The sequence below is a fragment of the Silurus aristotelis genome (assembly GCF_946808225.1).
Source record: "Silurus aristotelis genome assembly, chromosome: 14".
NCBI lineage: Eukaryota > Metazoa > Chordata > Actinopteri > Siluriformes > Siluridae > Silurus > Silurus aristotelis.
This window is the reverse complement of record NC_139587.1, coordinates 3,344,181-3,368,196: the sequence shown is the minus strand read 5'-3', so window position 1 is coordinate 3,368,196 and position 24,016 is coordinate 3,344,181. Positions and strand designations below refer to the sequence as shown.

General features: G+C 41.7%; 2 protein-coding genes across 3 annotated transcripts; one reads left to right on the top strand and one right to left on the bottom strand.

Moving 5' to 3' along the window:
• Positions 1 to 1,872: 1,872 nt before the first annotated feature.
• elf2a (E74-like factor 2a (ets domain transcription factor)) lies at positions 1,873 to 15,219 on the top strand. 2 transcript variants are annotated; one of them, XM_083559900.1, is made up of 9 exons: positions 1,873 to 2,234; positions 6,457 to 6,588; positions 7,534 to 7,732; positions 11,178 to 11,270; positions 11,998 to 12,108; positions 12,655 to 12,735; positions 13,172 to 13,364; positions 13,489 to 13,773; positions 13,859 to 15,219. In XM_083559900.1, the coding sequence occupies exons 2-9, from the start codon at positions 6,514 to 6,516 to the stop codon at positions 14,286 to 14,288; spliced, it is 1,467 nt and encodes a 488-aa protein (XP_083416026.1). In that variant the 5' UTR covers positions 1,873 to 2,234; positions 6,457 to 6,513; the 3' UTR covers positions 14,289 to 15,219. The 2 variants fall into 2 exon arrangements, with proteins under 2 accessions (XP_083416026.1, XP_083416027.1); XM_083559901.1 differs by lacking the exons at positions 1,873 to 2,234; positions 6,457 to 6,588; positions 7,534 to 7,732 and adding an exon at positions 8,962 to 9,101.
• An 857-nt stretch (positions 15,220 to 16,076) lies between these two features.
• nocta (nocturnin a) lies at positions 16,077 to 22,363 on the bottom strand. The gene is made up of 3 exons (XM_083560639.1): positions 21,969 to 22,363; positions 17,795 to 18,052; positions 16,077 to 17,376 (listed from the first exon to the last, which is right to left on the bottom strand). Exons 1-3 carry the CDS (start codon positions 22,162 to 22,164, stop codon positions 16,532 to 16,534), a joined length of 1,299 nt encoding a protein of 432 aa, XP_083416765.1. The 5' UTR covers positions 22,165 to 22,363; the 3' UTR covers positions 16,077 to 16,531.
• Positions 22,364 to 24,016: the final 1,653 nt, after the last annotated feature.

Here is a 24,016-nt window from a genome sequence, read left to right as displayed (position 1 = left end):
CGAATATCGATTGGTTTCCTTATGAATTGAAATTCTCTGTAAAAGCAATCATAATGTCAAAAAAATCCATTCATATATCAGATACGAAGGTATGTATCAGATCATATAACGTAGCAGCTTCACTGTAAACTGTATAATAATTTTGTGAGATTTCAGTCTAATTTTGCGTTGTTCCTTTGAATCTACTCTTTTCGTGGCAGATTTAAAGCCTATATACTGTAAAGGATTGAGTTGTATTTGTCAAATATTGACTCAGATATTGTTTTTTGAAATAACAAATGAAAACATTTTAGTAGATTGCTTTGTAATGTCAAAAATCAACCTGTAGAGGTAAAAAAACAGAACGGCATCATAGCGGTTTCACTGTGTAAATTGTGTAAACATTTCGTATGAATTTAAATGTCCTTAGTGTTGTGTCGTCTCCTTAACAAAATTAACTCGTATCGTAACAGATGCGAAACGAATGTACTGTACAGGATTCGGTTTGTATCGTCAAATATGTACATGATCTATACGGTGAAACCGCTACGAGCCGTACGATCGATATATGCTCTTCGATACACTTTGACTTGTTTTCTGAATCAATACAAAAAAGCAAGTTGAATCACAATCACGCGCTTCAGTCGATTTATGTACAAATTGTGTATGTAATCTAATATTCTCAGTGTTGCGTCTTAACAAATCAACTTTTATAGTAGCAGATGCGAAACGAATGTACTGTACAGGATTCGGGTGTATCAACAAAAACGTCAAAACAGTTTCAGTGGATACGTCGTATCACTCCACGATCATGACCCCCTACTTGCCGTATGGGTCCCTTTTTTTTTGTCATTACAGCCGAAATTGGTAAAATATTATTGGTTACATTGTTTTTTTTTACCTTAAAGGTCAACACGACACTGAGGATGGGTAAATTGTGTACAAATTCCGTAATGTGCAAAGTCTATAGTTTTTTTTTTTTATATAGTTTGTCAGATTGTAGGAACATGATCCCCTTGTCACACTGCAGGATCTCGGTTGTCATAATGTCAGACTGCACACACAAGAAAAAAGACTAGTCTGAAATTTTACGTCAATCCATGTCACGTTCAGACCCCACATTCTCTCATTCGCACTAGCTAGCAGCAAACAAAAACATTTAGTTAATAACATGCCTCGATAGTAAAAAACGTCAAACAAACACTTATTTTTGCTCTAAATTCAATTAATTTCTCTTCTTGCTGTACTGTCCATCTGACTCGACATTTTCCCTGAGATGGTTTGGAGTTCGCGTCATCAGGTCCGGCGCTCCTATTGGTTCTTGGTTTTGACGATCGTCGTAGAAGTCACGCTGCTGCAAAGAGTCTGAAACCTTCTTACACTGATAGAATTTTATAAAAGGAAAAAAAAAAAGTTGCGGTCGTTAATCTAGAAACCAGCTATCAAAGACTACTGATTTAAATCATAAAAATCTTATAAGATTTTCTAAATTTGCCACATTGTGGCCAAAATCGCACAGCGTGAGCTCGGCATATGACTAATATCCTTGGTGTCGTCAATACAGATATTTAATGGCATTTGGCAGATGCTCTTTCCCAGGGACACTTACAGTTATCTCAGTCATTAAGGGTTAGGGGCCTTGCTTAAGGGCCCAGTACTGGCAGCTTGGTGATGTTGGGCTTTGAACTCATGGAAGTCCAACATCTTATCCCCTGAGCTACTTCATCGGTATAAAAATTGTATCGACTCTCGTCGATCGCGTTTTATTTATTTTATTTGTTTATTTTTCTGTTTTTTACGTATTATCGGCTCGCTCGTGCCGTCCTTGATGACGTCAGTGCGAGGGCGGGGGCCGGGGTATGGGGGCGGGTCGTGTGATGGGAGGAGCTTCACTTCTGTTCACTTGAGTCCTGCAGAAACGCCAGAGAGACCCAGAGAGAGGACCAGAGAGTAAATCAAGAAATAAGTGAATTTAACACACGGTTAAAAAAAATTATAAATAAAAAAGCCGTGTTGAAGGATCTCCGCAGGGTTCCGCGGTAGATGTCGGTGTAACAAAAAACTTTTGTCAACAGTCGTGCTAGTGGTGAGCCACTGCCGCCGCCGGCTGCGCTGTTAGCCCGGCTAGCTGTTTGTTTACGTCGCAGGGCTCGAGGGGGGGCAGAGAGAGAGAGAGAGAGACCAGCCCGCCGGCTTAGCGTTGACGTTTTCCCCGGATTTTACCCTGAAGATCCGAAATTAGACCCAGGAACGAGGTAAGAACCGGGTAAGAGTGTGTGAGAGAGCGGTTGATCGCTAGATAATTTCCTCTGGAGCTCCTGAACTGACAGCAGGGACCGAGCTGTGGCCTGCTAGTGCTAGTTTTCATGCTAGTTTTCATGCTAGCTCCTGCCAATTTCGCGTCTCTTTTTTTTTATTCCGTTTCTGTAGCTTTAACCTTGTGGTGAATTTACAAAACGAGTGCGCGCGTACACATGTGTGTGTGTATATATATGTTTTTAATACGGACACAAAACCGGGAAGCTGAAAACGGATCGAGATGCATCGCTTTAGCCGCTTCGCCTTTTCACGAACTGTCAGGATCCAGCAAACTCTCATCTCATCTCATCTTCTGCACCACAGGCTCTCAGTGATGCCCATGTTTTCCAGAGTTGATCACAACATTCATCTTTAACTCATATTAAGTAATTTATATGCTTGTAATTTTGTATAATGTAATGAATTCGACAAGCCAACCAAAATACATTAAATAAGTGGTTGAGATCTGACATTTTATTGACCATGAGTCAGGAATATTCATAATAATAATAATAATAATAATAATAATAATAATAATAATAATAATAATGCACTATTTCATTTGCACAATTTCCAAACACATCCCATCCTTGCACAAGGAAAATTAAACAGGATTCGACAGGTTGAAATGAGAAATCTGGTGTTGAAGTGATGGACTGATCTGTTTATACTATACAAATACTCCTGATATTAAAACAACAAAACAAAGAAATGATTCATGGATTCGATCTAGGGTCTGACCAGCATTTAAACCGAACACGTACAAGCAGGTTTATTTGTGAAAATGATTTGTACGACGTAAACATAAAAAAAAAAGTGGGAACATTTCTTCATAAAAATCCTGCGAATTCGACAAAAACATGTTTAATCTCCTTGTGCACCTGAATGTGTGTAAATGTACAGTATTTAATTTAATCCCAGACCATATTGGTGAAATGATATCATTTACATCAGAACCTCCAAATCAGGAGTTGCAAGATCTCAAGAATGTAAATAGATAGTTATTTTATTTAATGTACAATTTGTCCTTTGTATATATACACATATACATGCATCCATAGATCTATAGCTATACAGCACCTGTGAAACTTACCAATGGAGTGGGTATAGAGGGAGAAATGAAGGGGACCAAGTACTGAGCCTTGTGGGACACTAGTGGTGAGTCTGCATGGGGCAGATGTGGATCCCCTCCATTTTACCTGGTATGAGCGACCTTCCAGGTAGGAAGAAAACCCTATTCTCGACAGTTTGTTTCTCCAAACATTCAGCTGAAAACTTGCCAAAGATGCTCTTTACTAGTTGGAGATTTCTTTATGCGATTCGGTTCATCCAAGAGCAGTTCACTAAGATTGAGGTGCGGTGACTGGGCAGGTTACAGAGCTCGGGCATGCGCTTCGGCTCGTCGCTATGTATGGTCAAGTCGTTTCTAATGCGCCACGGTCCAGACAGATTTGCACGGTGTGAGTTCAAGTACGGAATGGTAGCTGTGTTGAACATCTGTACAATTGACCTTTTATGGGGTTTTGTATACATCGATCTGTGCAGTTGAGCTGCACCAGGAGCAGAAAATCTGTGCTTTTGCAGTAAAACTTTTACAAACAAATCTATAATGCATGAACGCAACATGTAGGTTTTTCAGACGATATTTTTTGCAGCATTCTGTCTACAAATTTCTGTTAATGAAGCGCCAATAAAAGATGTTACAAAGTCTGAGCTGAACTTTAGTACTTAAATATTAATCATTACATTTTACTGACGTCCTACACGGATCGACGCCACGAACATGGACTTATCCGTGATTCGTTGACCGGGTGAGTGTTTCTCAGACTGGTTTCAGGAAATTGTGGAATCGAGCCACTATTCGATCCAGGACAAACAAAATCTGTGTTAACTAGCCAGGCAGGAAATAAAGTCGAAATAAGCCCCCCCTCCTCTATTCTTCTTACCTTCTCATGTTTCTCCACCCTTACTTTTTTATCCTTTTCACTTCCTCATCAGACACATGTCTCGGAGTCTGATCTGTCCTCACACACGCATATTAGCGTGCGAACATTCACCTGATCTTCACTGGTCGTTGCATCTGCGTGGTTGTAATTGTGGTTATTTATAATTGGATGTAAATACTCCACAAATATAGTGCTGTGTGGAGAGAGTAGGAATATTTTCTCCCACCTTTTAACGCAATAAAAGATTCAGAGTGTAGAATGAAAGCAGCACGAGTGCAGCCCACGTGACTGGACTGGGAGGAAACAGATCTCTTCCTCTTTTTGTGTCTGTTGTCCACACATGCACACTTTTTCATTCTGGAGGGAAATGATTGATTCATCAATGGATCCTTATTAGATTAAAATGCTGTGTATCATGTGTATAAACTAGGCTGAAGTTGGCTTGTGGTGATCTTTAATTTTAGCCCACCATGCCTTGTATATTAATAACATAAATAAAATAAAATAAAAACATGCTATTTGTAAAAAACTTTAAAAACTGGACGATAAATTGGATTATTTCTCGTTGTACTCTAAAAAGATTCATGTTTTTTGTGTATTTTTATTCGGGCTGTCAAAATGAACACGAACGAATTAAAACGTCACTAATTTAATAAACCATTTGTGTTCAAAATAAAAGAGGGAAAATCTAAACTTTAGAACGCAACGCAAAAACGTTTAAACGACATCCTTTCTTTACTCTAAAAATACTTTAGAGTTCCTTTAGATATAAAAATACAAAAATAAACGCCAACGAAAAATGATTTGTACTCGGGAACCGGGAAATAATTCTTAAAGGAGCCACGTACCGTATTTAACAATAAATTTAACAATTTAACAATTAACACCAAAGGAAAAAAAAAAGAAACATCTTAAATTCATATTGAAATAATAAATTCCTAAGTGTAAAATTAATTAAATAAATATAAAATCATAACAAAGGTTTGTGTTTTTATTTATATATATATATATATATATATATATACTTCATAATTTTATTTTATTTTTTTTTTGCAATTAATCTGTTATAATTAATTACTGTATTCTTCGTGTTAATTTAAGGTACATTTGGAACAGATGAAAATGTGCGATTACGTTGCCATTAATCACAAGTTCAATATTTTAATCGATTGACAGCCCTAAATTTAATACGATGTTCCGTATAATGCAACATTTATTTCAGCTCTCAATCAACAATGGACATTGTCCCACATCAGCCTCACAGAGTTAAAAGGTTATGAAGTTTGTATTTGTAAGTAGCTTCAGGTATTGATAATATTTTGAAAGACCAAATCGTCTGGACACAGAGAACACACTGATTTATTAATAAATAAAAGCCTCCAGAACAGAAATTTGGGCTCTAATCTTTTTCCAGAAATTCGTTGTCACACACATTTCACCAGAAAGGAAAACACACCAGGGCACATATTCGGTGTGTATTACCCTTAATTGTGAATGTGTGTGCGCCGTGTGATGCGCCGGCGTCCAAACCAGGTTGTGCTCCACCCAGTGTCTTTAGGATCATCTCCGGCTTCAGGATAAACCTTTCCTGAAGACGACCGAATGACCACCCCCCACGATTTCCTTCCTGGTCCTGCGTGGTAGAGATGCGAGAACCTGGTCCTAATCGGGATCTCGGATAAGTATCTCGGATCTGGGCATTGCATTATGGAAAAAAGTAAATACAGTGTGTAGGTGCCAGTTTCCATGATTGTATTTATCGTACTGGGTAACAGCGACGTTGAAAATGAAGCAAAAACACATACAAGTCACTACTTTGCTGATATACACTGAATTTGTTGAATGAAGAAAAAATACATTTGAAATGACCGGAGCGTTCATGGGTATGTTTTTTCGTCTTGTTTGCATGTAGCTTTTGGGACGAATATTTTAACCCAGCACAGATTAAACGTCCTGTGTCAAACATGAAGGGCCCGTTGAGTTTTCTGTTTAAAAATGAGTCACATCTGCCCCACCCTGCTCTGTCTTTCTTTTCCCCCCCTCTAATACATACACACACAGACACACACCACAACAGTCTGTCTCTTAAGAGCTTCCATTTCACACCAGCACCAAGTGAGTCACGGGTGTGCGAGTTCACATTTGTGAAGGAAAAAACAAACATTTCTGGAATAGGACTGAACTCGTTGAAACGGATCGTAAGCATTTTAATTGATCTGCATGGTCCTGTTAGGTTCGCTGGATAAGCGGCGCCGACCTACAGGACTGCGCGGTACAGAGGGAATGAGTCATGACCTCGGTGGTGGTAATAGACGGTGGAGGGAACGTTCTGGAGTATGTCACCGGGGACGAAGAGGCGCAGCAGGTAGGCAACATCATCACACACCACAAAACACCACATGCACATCCCTCTTCATACAAATAAAACACTGCACTCAGATCTGGGAGACCATGGAGGTTGGACTTTAAAGTGAAAGCACCAGTCTGGTTCAAAGAGTACGTTAGGAGGCTAGATCTGTACAGAACTTTGTGCTAAACAATTTTTTGTTTGAATATGAACATGATGAGACACAAATGCTGAGCATGCTGAATGAGATGGAGTTCAGAAAAAACTTTAAAAAACGAACACGTAATTCGAACAAAACATTTTCTTAAACAAAATCGAATATCATGTATTTGAAATGACGTGAACGTGTTTCCTGTGTTAAACTAGTTTATTTATTTTTTTAAGAAAAGAAAAATATACTATATGAGGAGGATAAGGTTTGGATCAACTCTCCCTACGTCTCTTATTGCACTTGAGTCTAGAGGTTAACCGATTCGATTCGATTCGATCTGATCGTTCGATAGTTAATTGCTGGCAAAAATCCGAAGCGATAGTTTTTCAGGGTTGCGTTATACAGTACGAGAGTGGCCTCTAGAGGCGAATCACTGACATCATGTCACATCATTTTTTTCTATTCATTTTGGATGTAAATATTCTTATTTATTTGGAGTGTTACTTTTTGTTTCAGTGTAAATGCATGTCTTATTTACTTTAATATTTATTGATAATATTATTTATTATAATATTACATATGTTTTATTTAGCACATTTTCATGATTCAGTATGTTGTTTTTGGGTGGTAATAAAGTTCAGTACTATTTCACATGAAGTATTATAATTTTTTTTCAGTATTCATTTTAAAAATTGTTAATTAATCACTTGACCTCTAATTAAGTCTCCCTGGGCTTCAGGGTGCAATCAAGGTCTAAGTGAGAATACTTGCGAGTTATTTTTTATTTATTTATTTTTTTCGCGTGTCCTCAGGAGGTGTGCTGTGAAGACACTGTGATCCACGAGGACGAGGTCGAGTGTCCCGCGGTGATCGTGGAGCAGGTAAACAGCGCCGAAGTGGAGCAATGCTACGCCGCTCAGGTGCTCGTCTGCGACGACGAGAACACCTACCTGATGCAGGAGGTGGTGGAGGAGCAGGTGGTGGAGACCGAGGTGCAGGACTCGGATATAGGTAAGCCGTCTCTGATTTATTTATTTTTTTCTAGAGTAGATCCAGAACTGTTGGCCCAAAATGTAGTCAAAACAGTGTTTAAGAAGCTCATGCAAGGAGACGAGTTTGTGATTTGACGGAGTTGCTGAATATTCGTTGAAAATAAAATGAGATCAACTTGCTTTTATTAGCAGTTGTTGTTTTTTTTTCTTCAGACACATGAAACCAGGAATAAATAGGATTTATTTTAACAGATTTATTTACATAAGTTTTTAATTGATGATAGTTGTGAACATCTGATTGTACCACCTGTAATTCGTCCAGAGGGTCTTTTCTTTTTTTTTTTTTTTTTAGAAACTACATGCATGTTCCTTCTGTTCCTATTTAAAAAGATTTCTTTGAACCAGACACAAATATAAATGTACAAAAACTGGACTGAATCTTCATTGAAAAAAAATCCTCCTTTAGCACGAATAACGACTTTACAAACTCTCGGCATCCAGACAGTTCGTGTCTCCAAACACTCCTCCTGGAAAACCTGCCGACTGTGTTTTTCACTAGTTGTAGATTTTTTCTAATGATCCGGTGAATCCCAGAGAAGTTCAATGGGATTTTGGTGCGGTGATCAGGCAGGCCATTCCATTATAGATACCACTCCAGTCCACTGTTTGCTCTATAAATTATGCTAACGGGGCTCGGACATACGCTTCGGCTCATCGTCTTGTTGTATGGTAAAGTCGGTTCCACTCAGTCGCAGTCCAGACAGGGGTTGAAGTATGGGAATAACAGCCATGTTGGTCCAGTTTTCCTTTCACCTGGAATAAGCCTCCAACCTTTTTGGCTTTAAAAAAACGCTACCACCTGTTTGTTATAATTTGTTAGAGATAAATAAAACAATTGAGGGATTATGTTATTAAACATCAAACTGATTCCTTTGTTAACTTCATATTGATCTAAAATAGTATACAAACTTTTGTTTTCTTTTATTGGTTGTAATTTTGGTGGCTCAATGGCGCCCTCTGCTGGTGTTTTAACGGACATTCGGAGAACTTGTGCCACTTGAGAAAGGAAATAATAGCGTTTAAACAGTACGGTTAATGTTTTAATGATTATCATTATTATAATTTTTTTTTTTTAAGTGGAATGAGTGAAGATACTTAACGAGATCCGCTCGAGTGCGTGTATTTATAGTGCTGGAACAGGCAGCATGGCGTCGAGACGGCGGAGGGATACACAGTGACGCGAGGGAGGGGGGAGGTAAAGCCTCGCGGCGGTGCGGAAGTAGTCCGTGCTCTAAACTGCGCGCAGACACACACACGGGGGGGGGGAAACATGGCGGCTCGAGTTCACGCGGAACCCGAAAACCAGCTGGACCTACTCCTCAAAGCGGGTAAATAAACGCGGTTTGAATCCCCGAAACCCCTAATCTGAGGGGTAAAACATGGCGGTTTTAGAGCTCCGTTTCCGTGCATGTCTGCGTGCGCGCACACGGGGTGGGCGGGTGGATGCGTCCCTTTCGGAAGCGCAGGATGCAACGGTGCTGGGTTTCTTTTCTTTTTTTTTATCCGGAAGTGCGTGCGTGTAAAGAAAAACGGATTATATATAAGATTAGTTCATATAAATATATATGTGTGTGTGCGTGTGCAGGGATTGCATCCTGAATGTGTGTCTTGTAATGTGTGTGTGTGTGTGTTGTTCCCCGCTAACGGGACAGATGTGGTGGGAAAGCCGGAAGTTCAGATGGATGTTCTGTATTGTTTTTTTTTCTTTTGAGGGGGGTTCCCCCCCTTCCTCGTCCTCCTCTTCGTCCTCCACCTCTCTATGGTTAAACGCGTTTCCCGACTCGTTATTAATCCAATTATGGTCGAAATATTTTTCTTTTTTAATCCTTCTTTATTATTCAACTCGTTTTATTCTTCATCTAAAATCAATTCAATCATATTAATTAATTTTATTATATGATTTAAGGATTTAGTTTGTGTTCCCTCTATTTTATTTATTTTTATTATTTATTTATTTATTTTGGTTTATGTGATGGCGGAAGTGTTTTAGACGTAATGGGTGTTTTTTCTTTTTTTTTTTTCTCTCTTCCTCTCGGGGCTGACGTATATTTTTTTCAAAAATCGTCACTCCGCCAATCAGAAAGCAGGAATGCAGACAGTTGAGAGGCAGACAACCAATTAGATCGAGGGGCGGGTCTTAATGGACACTGGCGTTGACTCATGTCCGGAGAGAGGGAGAGATTGTAAACACGGAAGTTTGACTATTGTTTATCTCCGACGGAAGTTTGAGCTTCTAAAATCAACTTTTCAATCAAGAAGTGACGTTATAATGTTGTAATGTTTTCTTTATGATGTGAAAATGGTTACAGTTTTATTTATCTTTTATTTAAAAAAAAATATTAGAGAAAAATAGGTCTTTATACATCATTTACAGAGAGAAACACATCTATTAGATATACACAGTTAAGTTATATAGGTTATATATAAGGAAGCAGGTTTTTTTTTTTTCCCATTGAAATAATTGTATATAATTGATCATAATTAAGATATCTCAATTAAAAAAGTGTATATATATATATATATATATATATATATATATATATATATATATATATATATATATATATATATATATATATAAAAGCATTAAGGCAAATTATTATTCCCATGGTCCATTATTACTGACGCACCACCTGCTAAACTCTGAACCATTCCGGGGTCCAATTTATAATCGTGGCTTAAGCACACTTTCCACACAAAGATTGTGCACGCTACGTGTCACCAGTTCTTCTCACCTTCCATGTTTTCACATTGTGCGTACACAGGGCTCAGGGTTAACTTACACCCTTTTTTTTTTTTTTTTTTTTTTTGCCCACTTTCTCAAACTTGTTTTTGTTTATAAATCATGACCTTTGCATGGAACGTGGTATACACACGTTTTCAGGCTCGTTTTGTGTGTACACCATGTTTTTAAATGAGACTCTCAGACAAGGAACACAGAAGACACTTCAGAATGAAAACTGGAGGAACAGGGGAAAAAAACAGCAAGGGGTGAGGAGATTTAGGCCAAAGAACACAACGTTTGGAATCATTTCAAACTTAAACATAAAGGCCCTTAACCCTTTCTGCTCTGTAGTTTCATGGCTGGTCCTGTGCACCGACTCCAGCTTTCTAACTAGTGGGATACGTGAAGGAAGAATTCAACTGTGCCGCAATGTTTGACCTCTTACAGTCATAGTCTCGACTTATCGTCTCATTGTGAAATCATTGTGAACATTGTGAAAATGTTCCCAGTGTGTAATCTGTTGAATCTATGAATGCAAGCTTTGGAAAATAAATAGCTAAGTTTGGTGAAAAATAATTAATAATGAGTAATAAAGAATAATAATCGAAGTAAGAATTATAATAAGATGCCATCAGAGATTCACATCTGCTTGCTGTTTCTTTTGTTGTTGTTTTTCCAGTGGAGGTGTCGGTTAATGACAAAACCATCGAGGCGGCTGAGGCTCTGCTGCACATGGACTCTCCAGCAAGCCTTCAAGGTGACCACAGCCCAGGTACACAAGTGCAGACACACACACACACACACACACACACACAGCTCAGGGCTACCTCACATCCAGATGTCTGTGAGCTTGCAGATGTACCTATCTGATGTTTTGTAAAGAGATGGGAGAGATGGACACGCCCACAGAGCAGAAAGAGGAAGCTTAGTGATGAAATACTCACTGCGTCTGTTCTCAGGATGTTTGTTAAAAGTCTGTGTAAGGTTTTTACGTATTAGAGGTGTGATATCACAACAAAGAGGAAATAATGGTAAAAGAGGACCGTGTTTGAAATCAGTGTGTCTCGAAGAACAGATGCGATTTATTTTATCAATGTTATCAATTTCACCAGTTTGGACCTCAGTGAATGGATTTGGCTTTACGTTAAAGTATTTTAATCGTCACTGTCCTTTTTGCTTGACTGGGAGAAAAGTGGAACACGGGAAGAGAGAAAACCGGCTATTCTATTTTTGAATAATACATTTTACAATATAAAATATACATAATATATGCATATCTATATATTTAGCTATCTGATGGTTGCAATGTCTAAATGAAAGATGAATAATAAAAACATAAAATAATATAAAACATTTACAATTATTCATAACCCCTACTAGAGCTGTCCAAGTCTTTGACATATTGGTCTGTGTGTGTGTGTGTGTGTGTGTGTGTGTGTGTGTGTGTGTGTGTGTGTGTGTGTGTGTGTGTGTGTGTGTGTGTGTGTGTGTGTATATAGAGGAGTTCCTGTCAGAGATGGAGGTGGAAGTGAGCACAGAGGACATGGGACAAGTTGTGGAAGATTCCCACAGCACACTGCAGCAAACCAATCTGCAGAAAAAGAAAAGAGGTAGAACACTTCGAGACTGAGATCTCTCTTTCACTCACTCACTCACTCATACACACTCACTCACTGACGCACATGGATGGATGGATGGATGGATGGATGGATGGATAAGTAGGTAGGTAGGTAAGTGGAGGTATGTGGGTAGATAGATAGATGGGTAGGTAAGTAAATACGTGGGGTAGGTGTATAGAAAGGTAGGTAGGCATGTTGATGGATAGATAGGGATGTGGGGTAGGTAGGTAGTTAAATGGATGGATGGATAGATACATAGATGTGTGGGTGGGTGGTTGGGTAGTAAGATAGGGGGGTGGGAAGGTACGTACATAGATAGGTGGATGTATGTGCGATAGATAGATAGATAGATAGGTAGGTAGGTAGATAGGTAGATAGATAGGTAGATAGATAGGTAGATAGAATTTTTACTCGTTGCTCTGAGTTACTCTGAGCATGATGTACAGCTGTGTGTGTTCCTGATCTCAGTTACTCTAAACGTGATGTACAGCTGTGTGTGCTCCTGATCTCACGCACTGGTGGGTTTTTTTTTTGCAGGGCGGAAATCCAAGCTGCCTCGGGGCTGCTGCGACGGCTCTCTGGATCTCATTTATAAACGGAAATCGAGGGAGAGCAAGGGTAAGGACGTGTGCAGTAACTGTTAAACAGCAGCGGGTAAAAGGTTGAGCAGCGGGTGATCAGCTTGTGCTCCACTGGCAGATTACACAGCAAAAAAACCGAGTTATTAGAAGAATTTTATATATATATATATATGTCACAAAAGCTATTAAGGACTTGGACATTATTCAGGGAGTCATAAAGGACTTGTAGATTTTGAACAGTATTGTAAATCTCAACATGTTTAACAAGAGGTCAGATATGATGATCTCTGTGCCGTACACAGGAAAACATCACCTGCTGTATAGTTGTTTGTTAGTGTGGAGGCTTGAAAAATGTCTGTGGATTCTTTGCATTTGTAAATGTTCACAAGGTGGCGCTGTTATCACTGACTAAGTTTTATGAAGGCATGTGCGGATTTGTAAAAAAAAAAAAAGATTTGATCTCTTCTTTTTAGGTACCACCACGTACCTGTGGGAGTTTTTGTTGGATCTCCTTCAGGATAAAGAAACCTGCCCTAAGTACATCAAATGGACGGAGAAGGAGAAAGGCATATTTAAGCTGGTGGACTCCAAAGCTGTGTCCAAGCTGTGGGGAAAACATAAGAACAAACCGGACATGAACTACGAGACTATGGGACGAGCACTCAGGCAAGAGCACCGGGAATGTGTGTGTGTGTGAGAGAGAGAGAGAGAGAGAGAATAAGAGGTGTGTGTGTGTGTGTGTGTGTGTGTGTGTGTGTGTGTGTGTCTAATGAAATCTGTGTGTGTGTAGGTATTACTACCAGCGAGGAATCCTTTCCAAGGTGGAAGGTCAGAGACTGGTGTACCAGTTTAAGGAGATGCCCAAAGACATCGTGTTCATCGACGACGAGATGGAGGACGGAATGGAAAAGGGCAAAGTGCAGAGCTTCACGGCAGCCAACTGCACGAGCCCCAGGCGGAGAAAAGAGAGACTGTCTCCCATTTCATCCTCCACGTCTGTCATCAGCATCGCATCAGGACCCGAAGGACTCAGGACTGTGCAAAAAAGTCCGGTCGCCACGACAACGGGCCCCAGGTAACACAGAAGGCAACGACGTCTGACTTACCATTACTTTTATTTATTTATATATATATATATATCACATCTCTCTCTCTTTCAGGACGGTAAGGCTGGCCATGCAGGTCCCTGTTGTCATGACAACGCCCCAGGGTCAGAAGGTCTCCACGATGACCCTGAACTCCCCCACGAGCATGCTGGCTGGGGGCAGCAGCACGGGGAAAGTGGTGCTGCAGGCCGTGCCGACGCTTTTGCCCACGCAGGGTCAGAACGGAGAGCGGATCACGCTGCAGCTCATCACCATCCCCACCACCGGGGGCCAGACCAAAGCGGGCACGCCCATCACCCTGCGCACGCTCACGCCGCTCGCCGGGACGCAGGTCCTCCAGCTCGCCATGCCTTCTTCCACGAACACCCCCACCACCTTCACGCTGCCCGGCGAGGCGGCGCTCAGCACGCAGGACATCAAGATCATCAAGCTGGATACTTTGGAGCAGAGCGCGTTCGGGGACCAGACAGTCACGCACAGCTGAGACGCCGTTCGCGCGTCTGTGCGAGTTAACTCCCGCGAGTGCTCGCGAGGACTTCAGCAACCAAAGCAGCACTACGGTGAAACCTCCTCACGTCCACGTCCCAACACTACGACTGACTTCAGAAACGAAGCAGCCGAGGACGTTTCCAGTCGCCTTTCCGAGCTTTCGCGAGACGCCGCTGAGCCGGCGCTAAAACGCTGGGACGCTTTGGACAAACAGCGAGGGGGACGAGAACTGTCCACCAGCATCGACGAGCATGGAAATGACTCTGTACGTAACCCGAGTGCTCTCTGAAATGTAAAGCAGCTTCTAATTCTTTCTTCTTTTTTTTTTTTTCCTCCGACATTGTAAATATAAAATATAAACTTTTTTATATTTTGTATAAGGCAGTGCTTTTGTTTGTTTGTTTGTTTTTTACAATCTAAAAAGCATCTTAAAACTTTGTAGACTTTAAAACATTTCATTTTCTATATATAGAATATATATATTTTTCTTTTCGTTGCATTTATATCCGTCATATTCGCTCTTTATTTGTCTCATTTACAATTGTATACAAAAAAAGGGAGAGAAAATGTGTGTGTGTGTGTGTGTGTGTGTGTGTGTGTGTCTCTCTCTCTCTCTCTCTCTCTCTCTCTCTCTCTCTCTCTTTCTTTTGGACTGTTTGGACAAAAATTTATTGAATGTTCAATAATTGAAGCATATATTTTTCTTGTATTTCCTATTCAAACCTTGTATCCAAGTAGATTTAAATATACAGGACATAATTATGCAAAAAAAAAAAAAAAATCTTTCTTTGATGTTCTTCTCATGGTAAAAAAAAAAAAAAAAATACATTTTTTACTTCTTTCAAAACAAAAAAACAAAAGCAGTCCGTTTACCTGAATGTAATCCAGGATTGTCCTCGTTTCTTTTAAAATATATTTTATATATATATATATATATATATATATATATATATATATATATATATATATAGCGTTTTTATTCTACTTCACATTTTATAAACTCATTGGCTTTTTTTTTTTTTGTGTGTGTGTGTGTGTGTGTGAACGTATAAAAGCCGCCAACTGTTTGATCTTGTGGAACAGCGTGTGCTCCATGTACGTACCCGTGTACGCAGGGAAATCATCTGTACAGGCTTGTCGAGTTGATGGACAGGAACAGGGACGGAGTTACACACCGGTCACCTTCAGCCCTCAGTTCATTCTGGCTTGAAATCAGGGGGTCTCATGTTACCACCAGTTCGTCTCACAAGGACAGCAGACCCGTATCTTTATTATTTATCTTGACTGAACTTTGAGAGTGAAATACAAAGAACTAAATCACTTTTCAAAGAAATGACACTTTTATAACATTAACATTTAAATGTAGAATGAGTTTAAAAACTAAAGAAGGTGAAGAACAGGGTGCCGTTAATGCATAAAAAATAAAAAGGTCATGATGGGGCGTGTATGCAAATTATAGCTCAGTGGTTAAAGCATTGGGTTACTGATCTTAAACTCAGCAGTTCAAGCCACTGTTGGGCCCCTGAGCAAGGCCCTTAACCTTCAGTGCTCATGGGGGGGGGGCTGTATCATGGCCCTTCCACATTTAGTCCCCATTTACTGAAAAGAAGATTTAGGGCACATTCCAGAAGTGGCAGGAACGCTTGGGTGCGAAACCGTAGCTAAATAAAGTTCTTGTAAACGGAGATCATCTGAAAGCTTTCTGATGCCACCTCGTAGTAAGTCATGTTTAACTCCAGAACTGGTAAAACGTTCGGAAAAAAGTTCAAGAACTCAACAGCACTGTGGTATAAAATCTTTAATGGTGCAGTTTTCATTTTGTCATTGGAACATAATGAAATCGGTGCGTTTGAAAGGTGCAGGAATTATTTTTTTCGCTGGTTAATGACGTCGCAGGTGAAACTTCCCTCCGATCGTTTGATAAATCAAGCAATTCGTTTTAAATAGAACTCGTTAGAAGAATAAACAGTGTGCGTGTTAAATAATACATTTTTTTCTGAACAAATTACATCAAATAGTTAAGGAAAACACCGTCTGAACCATCTGTCCTGAGATCCGCCACGCCGCCAAAATAATAAATTAAAACGTTATTGCACAGAACATTCAGGAAGCGTCAAGGACGCTGAAGTTTTTCGTCCTCGGGCCTGTATTTGTGGCGCTCGTGTGAGGTACGTGAAGACCTTCTGCCGCTTCGGGGAAAAAAGGTTTTGGAATGTTCGAAGTTGCCCAGTTGGTAGGTCACATGAGCCTGTGGGGCTCCTGGATGAAGCTGAAGTCGCAGACGAGTGAGAGATGGTCTGATGGATAGTGGTATGAGGGCAGGCGGTCAGGGCCGATCTGCTCCTCAGTAGGCATGCTGAGAACGGCGTCGGCGGTGAAGCCATGGTGCGAGTACCACACGTAGTCGAGCGTGGCTCGGCTCTCTCCGCTCGGGCGGATCTTCCAGGTGGTGTAGGACGGCTCGGTGACGGCATCGGCGCTCAGGGCCCTGTACGCGCTATCGAGGCCGAGCGGGGAGTTCAGAAAGCGGCGGTAAACCTCCTCTCCAGGCTCGGCGTTAAAATCCCCGCACACCATCAAAGGCACGGCTGCTTCCTGCTGTGCACTCAAGATGGCCTCGAGCTGCTGCAGAAGGTTGGCGCCCTGGGCTCCGCGGAAGCTCTCCCAGCCGCTCCTCGCTTTCAGGTGCGTCACGACGACGCACAAGGCCCGCCCCGTCACCTGACACTGCAGCGTAGCTGCTACGGCCACCTGGTTGGTCTTGAGCGCCAAGGCGGACAGACGTAGGTGATGGACGCCGAGCTGACGGAAGCGTTCGCGGCTGAAGAACAGGGCGCAGCCGTCAGGGCCGTTGTTGCCACGGACGTCCAGGCACGGAGAGAACGGCTTGGGGCAGAAGCTGCTCTGGTAGCCCAGACTGGACATCATGGGCTGAAAGGTGTCGTAGTAGTGGTCCACCTCCTGAAGACACACAATGTCTGGTCTGTAGGTCAGTATCTCCTCCAGGATCAGGTACTTCCTCTCGGCCCAGTTTAGCGCCTCCATCGGGCAGCGAACGAAACCGTCCTTGCCCTCGCCCAGAGCTGCAGGTCCAACACACAGACACACACCAACCACATCTTTAACCACCACATCTATTTTTCATATATACAATATAACCCAAAAGTATTGGGACACCTGACTTTTCCACCCGGATCTGATTCTTCTCTAGACTTTTGTCCAACGCACATAATTCTACAAGATGTCGATAGACGATGTAGCACAAAATTTTCCCTTCACTACGAGGCAAAACCTGTTCTGGCATTACAATGCCACTATGTACAAAGCCAGCTCCATGAAGATCTGCTTTACATGGGTTGGAGTGGAAAATCTCCATCTCTAAAGCTCCTACCTTCAACCCTAGGCCTCCTCACCTCCATCAGGACCTGACTTCTGGCTGAATTGCTCCAAAATCTAGAACATCTTTCCATCATTCGAATAGATGGATATCAACGCACGTACCTTGTGCTAGAATGTTCCACTGCATGACGCGGATCTGCGGGTTGTGTGCGGCGCTGGCCCTGGACCTGATGAAGTCTCGACGCGGCCGCGGCGGCCGTGTCCTCAGGACCTCCTCGCACTCGCGCAGCAGCGCCTCGGGCTCGACCTGCTCCGGGTCGCTCCCCTCGGCGTCGGGGTGTGTGTGCTCCAGGGGTGCACTGCTCAGAGGCTGAGCTAAAGAACTGAAGAATCGGACACTGCTGCTCCCCATCTGACTCACTGAGAAACACACACACACACACACACACACACACACACACACACACATATAAATAGAGTGAATTTGCTGAGTTTAGTCACATTTATCCCACCGCAGAACCAGTAGAGTGAAACAAACAGAATCGATTTAGTCCAATACACAAGTCCTCACTCTGTATCTCAGCCGTCCTCAGATAAACTCTGATTGTGTCTGTCTCAGCAAGTGTGTGTGCACGCGTGTGTGAAGAAGATATAAGAAGAACAGAAGGCTCTTAGTAACACCTCGTGACTCCGGGTCCGTCTACCCTCATTACTGAGAAATGAGATCAACGCAATATGACGTGCATCACATACGCTCATATATACCCCACACACTAGTCCCCTACATCACATACGCTCATATATACCCCACACACTAGTCCCCTACATCACATACGCTCATATATACCCCACACACTAGTCCCCTACATCACATACGCTCATATATACCCCACACGCTAGTCCCCTACATCACATACGCTCATATATACCCCACACGCTAGTCCCCTACATCACATACGCTCATATATACCCCACACGCTCGTCCCCTACATCACATACGCTCATATATACCACACAGGCTCGTCCCCTACATCACATACCCTCATATATACCACACACGCTCGTCCCCTACATCACATACGCTCATATATACCCCACACGCTCGTCCCCTACATCACATACGCTCATATATACCCCACACGCTCGTCCTCTACATCACATACGCTCATATATACCCCACACGCTCGTCCCCTACATCACATACGCTCATATATACCCCACACGCTCGTCCTTTACATCACATACGCTCATATATACCCCACACGCTCGTCCCCTACATCACATACCCTCATATATACCCCACACGCTCGTCCCCTACATCACATACGCTCATATATACCCCACACGCTCGTCCCCTACATCACATACGCTCATATATACCCCACACGCTCGTCCTCTACATCACATACGCTCATATATACCCCACACGCTCGTCCTCTACATCACATACGCTCATATATACCCCACACGCTCGTCCTCTACATCACATACGCTCATATATACCCCACACGCTCGTCCTCTACATCACATACGCTCATATATACCCCACACGCTCGTCCTCTACATCACATACGCTCATATATACCCCACACGCTCGTCCCCTACATCACATACGCTCATATATACCCCACACGCTCGTCCCCTACATCACATAGGCTCATATATACCCCACACGCTCGTCCCCTACATCACATACGTTCATATATACCCCACACGCTCGTCCCCTACATCACATACGCTCATATATACCCCACACGCTCGTCCTCTACATCACATACGCTCATATATACCCCACACGCTCGTCCTCTACATCACATACGCTCATATATACCCCACACGCTCGTCCCCTACATCACATAGGCTCATATATACCCCACACGCTCGTCCCCTACATCACATACGTTCATATATACCCCACACGCTCGTCCCCTACATCACATACGCTCATATATACCCCACACGCTCGTCCTCTACATCACATACGCTCATATATACCCCACACGCTCGTTTTGTTATATGATGTGTGTGTGTGTGTGTGTGTGTGTGTGTGTGTGTGTGTGTGTGTGTTTGTGTGTGTGTTTACACTAAAAAAGCTAATCCGAGAAATGTTTTGCAACTTTCTAACCATCATCAAGTTAACCTTTGCACTTGCTGGATCGTTAGGTGTACTTTCACTCGCTTTCTATCAATCTACACACAGACACACACAGACACACACACACACACACACACACACACACACACACACACAGAGTCGTCTGATGTTCCAGCTGCTATATTCCTGAAAATGCCTTTGCTGGAAAAAAAGACCAAGCATTTTACATGACTAGAACTGTGTGTGTGTGTGTGTGTGTGTGTGTGTGTGTGTGTGTATTCATGCTCAGATGCCACAATGGTTCACTTTGAAAATTACGAGGTTGAAATGGCAAGACACAATTGGTTCAATCAGATGTCCACACTTGAGAAAAGTGTCCTAATGTCTCCCATGATGAGGAAACTCTTGGGTTTGGGTTGTAGCACACACACTACTTACACACAGCTCACACACAGCTCACACTCCTGTCCTGCATCATCTGTGCAGCGAGGCGTCTCGGGTTTCCGTATCAGGGCAGATAGTAAATTTCACTCGATGCCGAAGGGTCAAAGGCCGAGTATGTGCTGTAAATATTTACACCACAGCACAGTGCTGTTAGATCCTGTGTTCTGATTGGTCAGGAGGTGATAGTTAACTTTCTATATTTTCAAAAACATTTCTGATATTGTAACACTGTACGTTTTCAGAAGGAGTCTCCAGTGTCAGACGTAAAGCTGTACCTGATGACGTGGTAGACTTTTGCCTCAGAGGTGGTGACATGACCCTCCATTCAACATGCTGGTAAGAAGTAAAAAAAAACATGGCTGCCTCACGTGTCGATCTCTTTTCTTAATCGTTAAAACAATTTCGTTTTGACGCAGCTCTGTAAACTGGGAGGAACTCGTAGCTGAAAACGACAAGACAACTAGTAGGAATTTCATGTTGGGGAATAAACACTGAGAGAGAGCCTGTGAGAACTTTCCTACAGATCATCCACAACACTAAACGTAAGGTTAGATCTTATTTCTGTGTTAATGTTTCCACACCGGGATGTTATCTGATCAGTGTAATCTCACAGCTCCTGATTGCAGAGATTCACATCTCTGTGACATATCTGTGACCAATCAACATCCAATCAACATCCAGACTCACATCTCCAAGCCTGTATTCGAGACGGTGCAATGATGCGACTGGACCTACTGTTTTTTTTCTTCACCCAAATATCCCAATCAGCACCTACAAGCAAACAAACTGATGAAGCTCAGTTTTATACAGTCAATGCTCCGTCCTACCTCACGGCGTATGCGTGGTCGACACACAAACCCGTATCTTCTGCAGTTTCTTAAATCTCCAAGCAGGCAATGTGGACCGACGTTTTTTTCAACGTGATAGACGAAGTGCCTTCTGTGACGAGTTCTGTTTGGTTATAAACATTTACTGCTAATCTGGTGGTTAGGAGAAGCTGGCGATACACACAGCTCACAAAAACACATCTTTAATATAATGTCTAACATCTCAAGATGGGCGTCTTCGGCGCTCCTCAGCATTCAATGCAACTTATGGACAAAAAGGTCAAAGGCCAAAAGTTTCCTTTTCAAGACTGTATGTTCTCCAGAGACCGCCTTCACGCTAAACTTGTCTTGCCTGCATTAATACCCTGCTCACGTTACATCCCGGGGAAAAACACAGATCTCCGGATAGATGTGGATAGATGTGGACAGTAATGTAAATAGACAGACAGACAAACAGACATATTGATAGACAGACAGATATACAAATACATAGACAGACAGACAGGTAGACAGATACATATACAAACAGACAGACAGACAAACAGGTAGACAGATACATATACAGACAGACAGACAGACACATATACAGACAGACAGACAGATACATATACAGACAGATACATATACAGACAGAGACAGACAGACACATATACAGACAGACAGACAGATACATGTACAGACAGAGACAGACAGACAGATATACAGACAGACAGACAGACAGACAGACAGACAGTTTATAAAGTAAACGCGTCACCAACTTTGAATAATGGAAATGACATCACGTGACTAGCCAGCTTCAATAGGAAAGAAATTGTAATCGCGTGAGTCACTTCGCACAACGTGTACAATCTACAATCACCATCATCATCATCACCACCTTCATCATCACCTTCACCATCACCTCCTGCTCCAGGTTGTTTTAAATCACACCTCTCCACCTGTTACAGTTCCCGGTGAACACAAGACTCACCGTGTAGTGATGGAGATGAGCGGCTGGGTTTCAGCGGCCTCGGCGCGGTACAGGAAGCTCGTCCACAGCGGCTCACTGAGGGACCTGGTGTCAGGGAGAGCCCGTGTTTTAGCTCAGCGGCGGGTGTGGGAGCGGACCCCAGCGATGAGAGGCAAAGCACGGCCAGATGTGAGGAGCAGCGCCTTACTGGATACATTATACCTCAGCTCTCATAGAGCACGAAAACACCAGCTAAATACACAGCTTTGTAATCCCGTGACCCACAAAAACCGACCAAATATAAACCAATAAAAGATATTTATTTGAACTGAAACTGTTTCTGTTCACGAAACCCGGCGCAGTAAAGCCGGTACTGCTCTACTCAGTTTCATCATTCCCTTAGAGACACTCTCCATTCTCATCACAGAGGGAGACTCAATCCATATGTTCACATAAATACAAGTAAAAGAAGGTTTCAAGTTGTATTAATGTATTTTTAAAATAAAAACAAGTATAAAAGACGTTTATAATCGTAGTCTTTTACTGTTGCGTTACATTTTTAAAAGTCGAAATAGACCCGTTGTTAGAGATTCCCCCTACATACCGTGGTAAATGGTTCGTTCCGGATCGCAGCGTGATTTCGGGGTGAAAGAGAAAAGCGGAGGGGGGGCTGATTACGTTGGCGATGACGTCAGAACGTTTCCTTTTCTGTTCTTCCCTTTTCCGGTTAATTTACCCAATGTAAATAAATAAACAAACAAACAAATAAATAAATAGTGTTACTTACGGAAGTCCTAAGAGGCCACGCGTTATAATATATTGTTTATTTCTTGTTTTCTCGTGATCACGACTTGATTTTCACGTGAACTCGACACAACAAAAGTTTCCTCGTGATCGTGACGTAACAAACGTATTTATGGTTATTGTTTTTCCATGATGCTGCCTCTAGACCATGCTTTTATGCCGAATACACAGAAAATTTAAGTACTGATGTTTCTAATATTGAGACCATGAGGAAACAGGAAAGAAAGAAATATTATAATGCATGGCCTCTTTGGACTAACAACAACAACAATAATAATAATAATAGTGTTTTTTTTTTTTTTTTAATTAGCGTTATACATTACTACTTTATCCATCCAAATCATGATAAAAAAACGTATGAAATTATGCGTATTAAACAGTCCAGAATATGATTTATATTTTAGATAGTTCAGAGTAACAACATTTAATCTTTGATGCCATCTCAGCAAACTCATGGTATTTTCTAATCATATTCACGATGCAGTCACCTGGAATGGTTTTCAGTTCACTGGTGTGTTTTATCGAAAGCTTATTTTGTCTATTAGTGCTACTACAACTATTGTACACATCCATATTATGGCAAGAAACTCTCAACACAGAAAAGAGAGTCCATCATTACTTTAAGAAATAAAGGTGAGTCAAGTCAAAAAATCTCAAAAACTTTAAATATATCCCCAAGTGTAGTCACCAAAACCATCAAACTCCATGATGAAACAGGCTCTCGTGAAAAACCGGTGCAGGAAAGAAAATCCAAGAGCTACCTCTGCTGCAGAAGATATGTTTAAAGGAATTACCAGCCTCAGAAACCAACGAGTTATACAAATGCTTATGGGATTTCAAGTCTCAGACATATTTAAACATCCACTGTTCAGAGGAGACTTTGTGAATCAGGATTTCATAGTCGGTTTTTAGTAAATAAAACATTACTTAGGAAAAACATCAAGTAGAAGAGACTTGAGAAAAATAAGGAAAGGATCAGTGGAAAACAGTCCTTTGGGTCCAAATTTGAGATTTTGGGTTCCAACCGCTGTGTCTTTATTAGACATACAGAGGGTGAATTGATGGTTTCTGAATGTGTGGTTCCTTCTGTAAAACATGGAGGAGGAGGTGTGTTGGCATGAAGTGATTTGCTGATGACACTGTTGGATATTTAGTCAATATCAAGGGTACAATTAACCAGCATGGTTGCCATTGCATCTGGGAACGATCATTTGTTTTCCAGAAGAACAATGACCCCAAACACACTTATGTAAAAGCTATTCACT

Excerpts from the sequence above, each read along its gene's own strand:
- elf2a (XM_083559900.1), top strand. The coding sequence starts at position 6,514 with ATGACCTCGGTGGTGGTAATAGACGGTGGAGGGAACGTTCTGGAGTAT. Across the intron at positions 13,365-13,488 it reads ACTATGGGACGAGCACTCAG|GTATTACTACCAGCGAGGAA; the intron begins GCAAGAGCACCG and ends GTGTGTGTGTAG. Across the intron at positions 13,774-13,858 it reads GCCACGACAACGGGCCCCAG|GACGGTAAGGCTGGCCATGC; the intron begins GTAACACAGAAG and ends TCTCTCTTTCAG.
- nocta (XM_083560639.1), bottom strand. The coding sequence starts at position 22,164 with ATGTATCCAGTAAGGCGCTGCTCCTCACATCTGGCCGTGCTTTGCCTC. Across the intron at positions 18,053-21,968 it reads CTCATCTCCATCACTACACG|TGAGTCAGATGGGGAGCAGC; the intron begins GTGAGTCTTGTG and ends TGTGTTTCTCAG. Across the intron at positions 17,377-17,794 it reads GTGGAACATTCTAGCACAAG|CTCTGGGCGAGGGCAAGGAC; the intron begins GTACGTGCGTTG and ends TTGGACCTGCAG.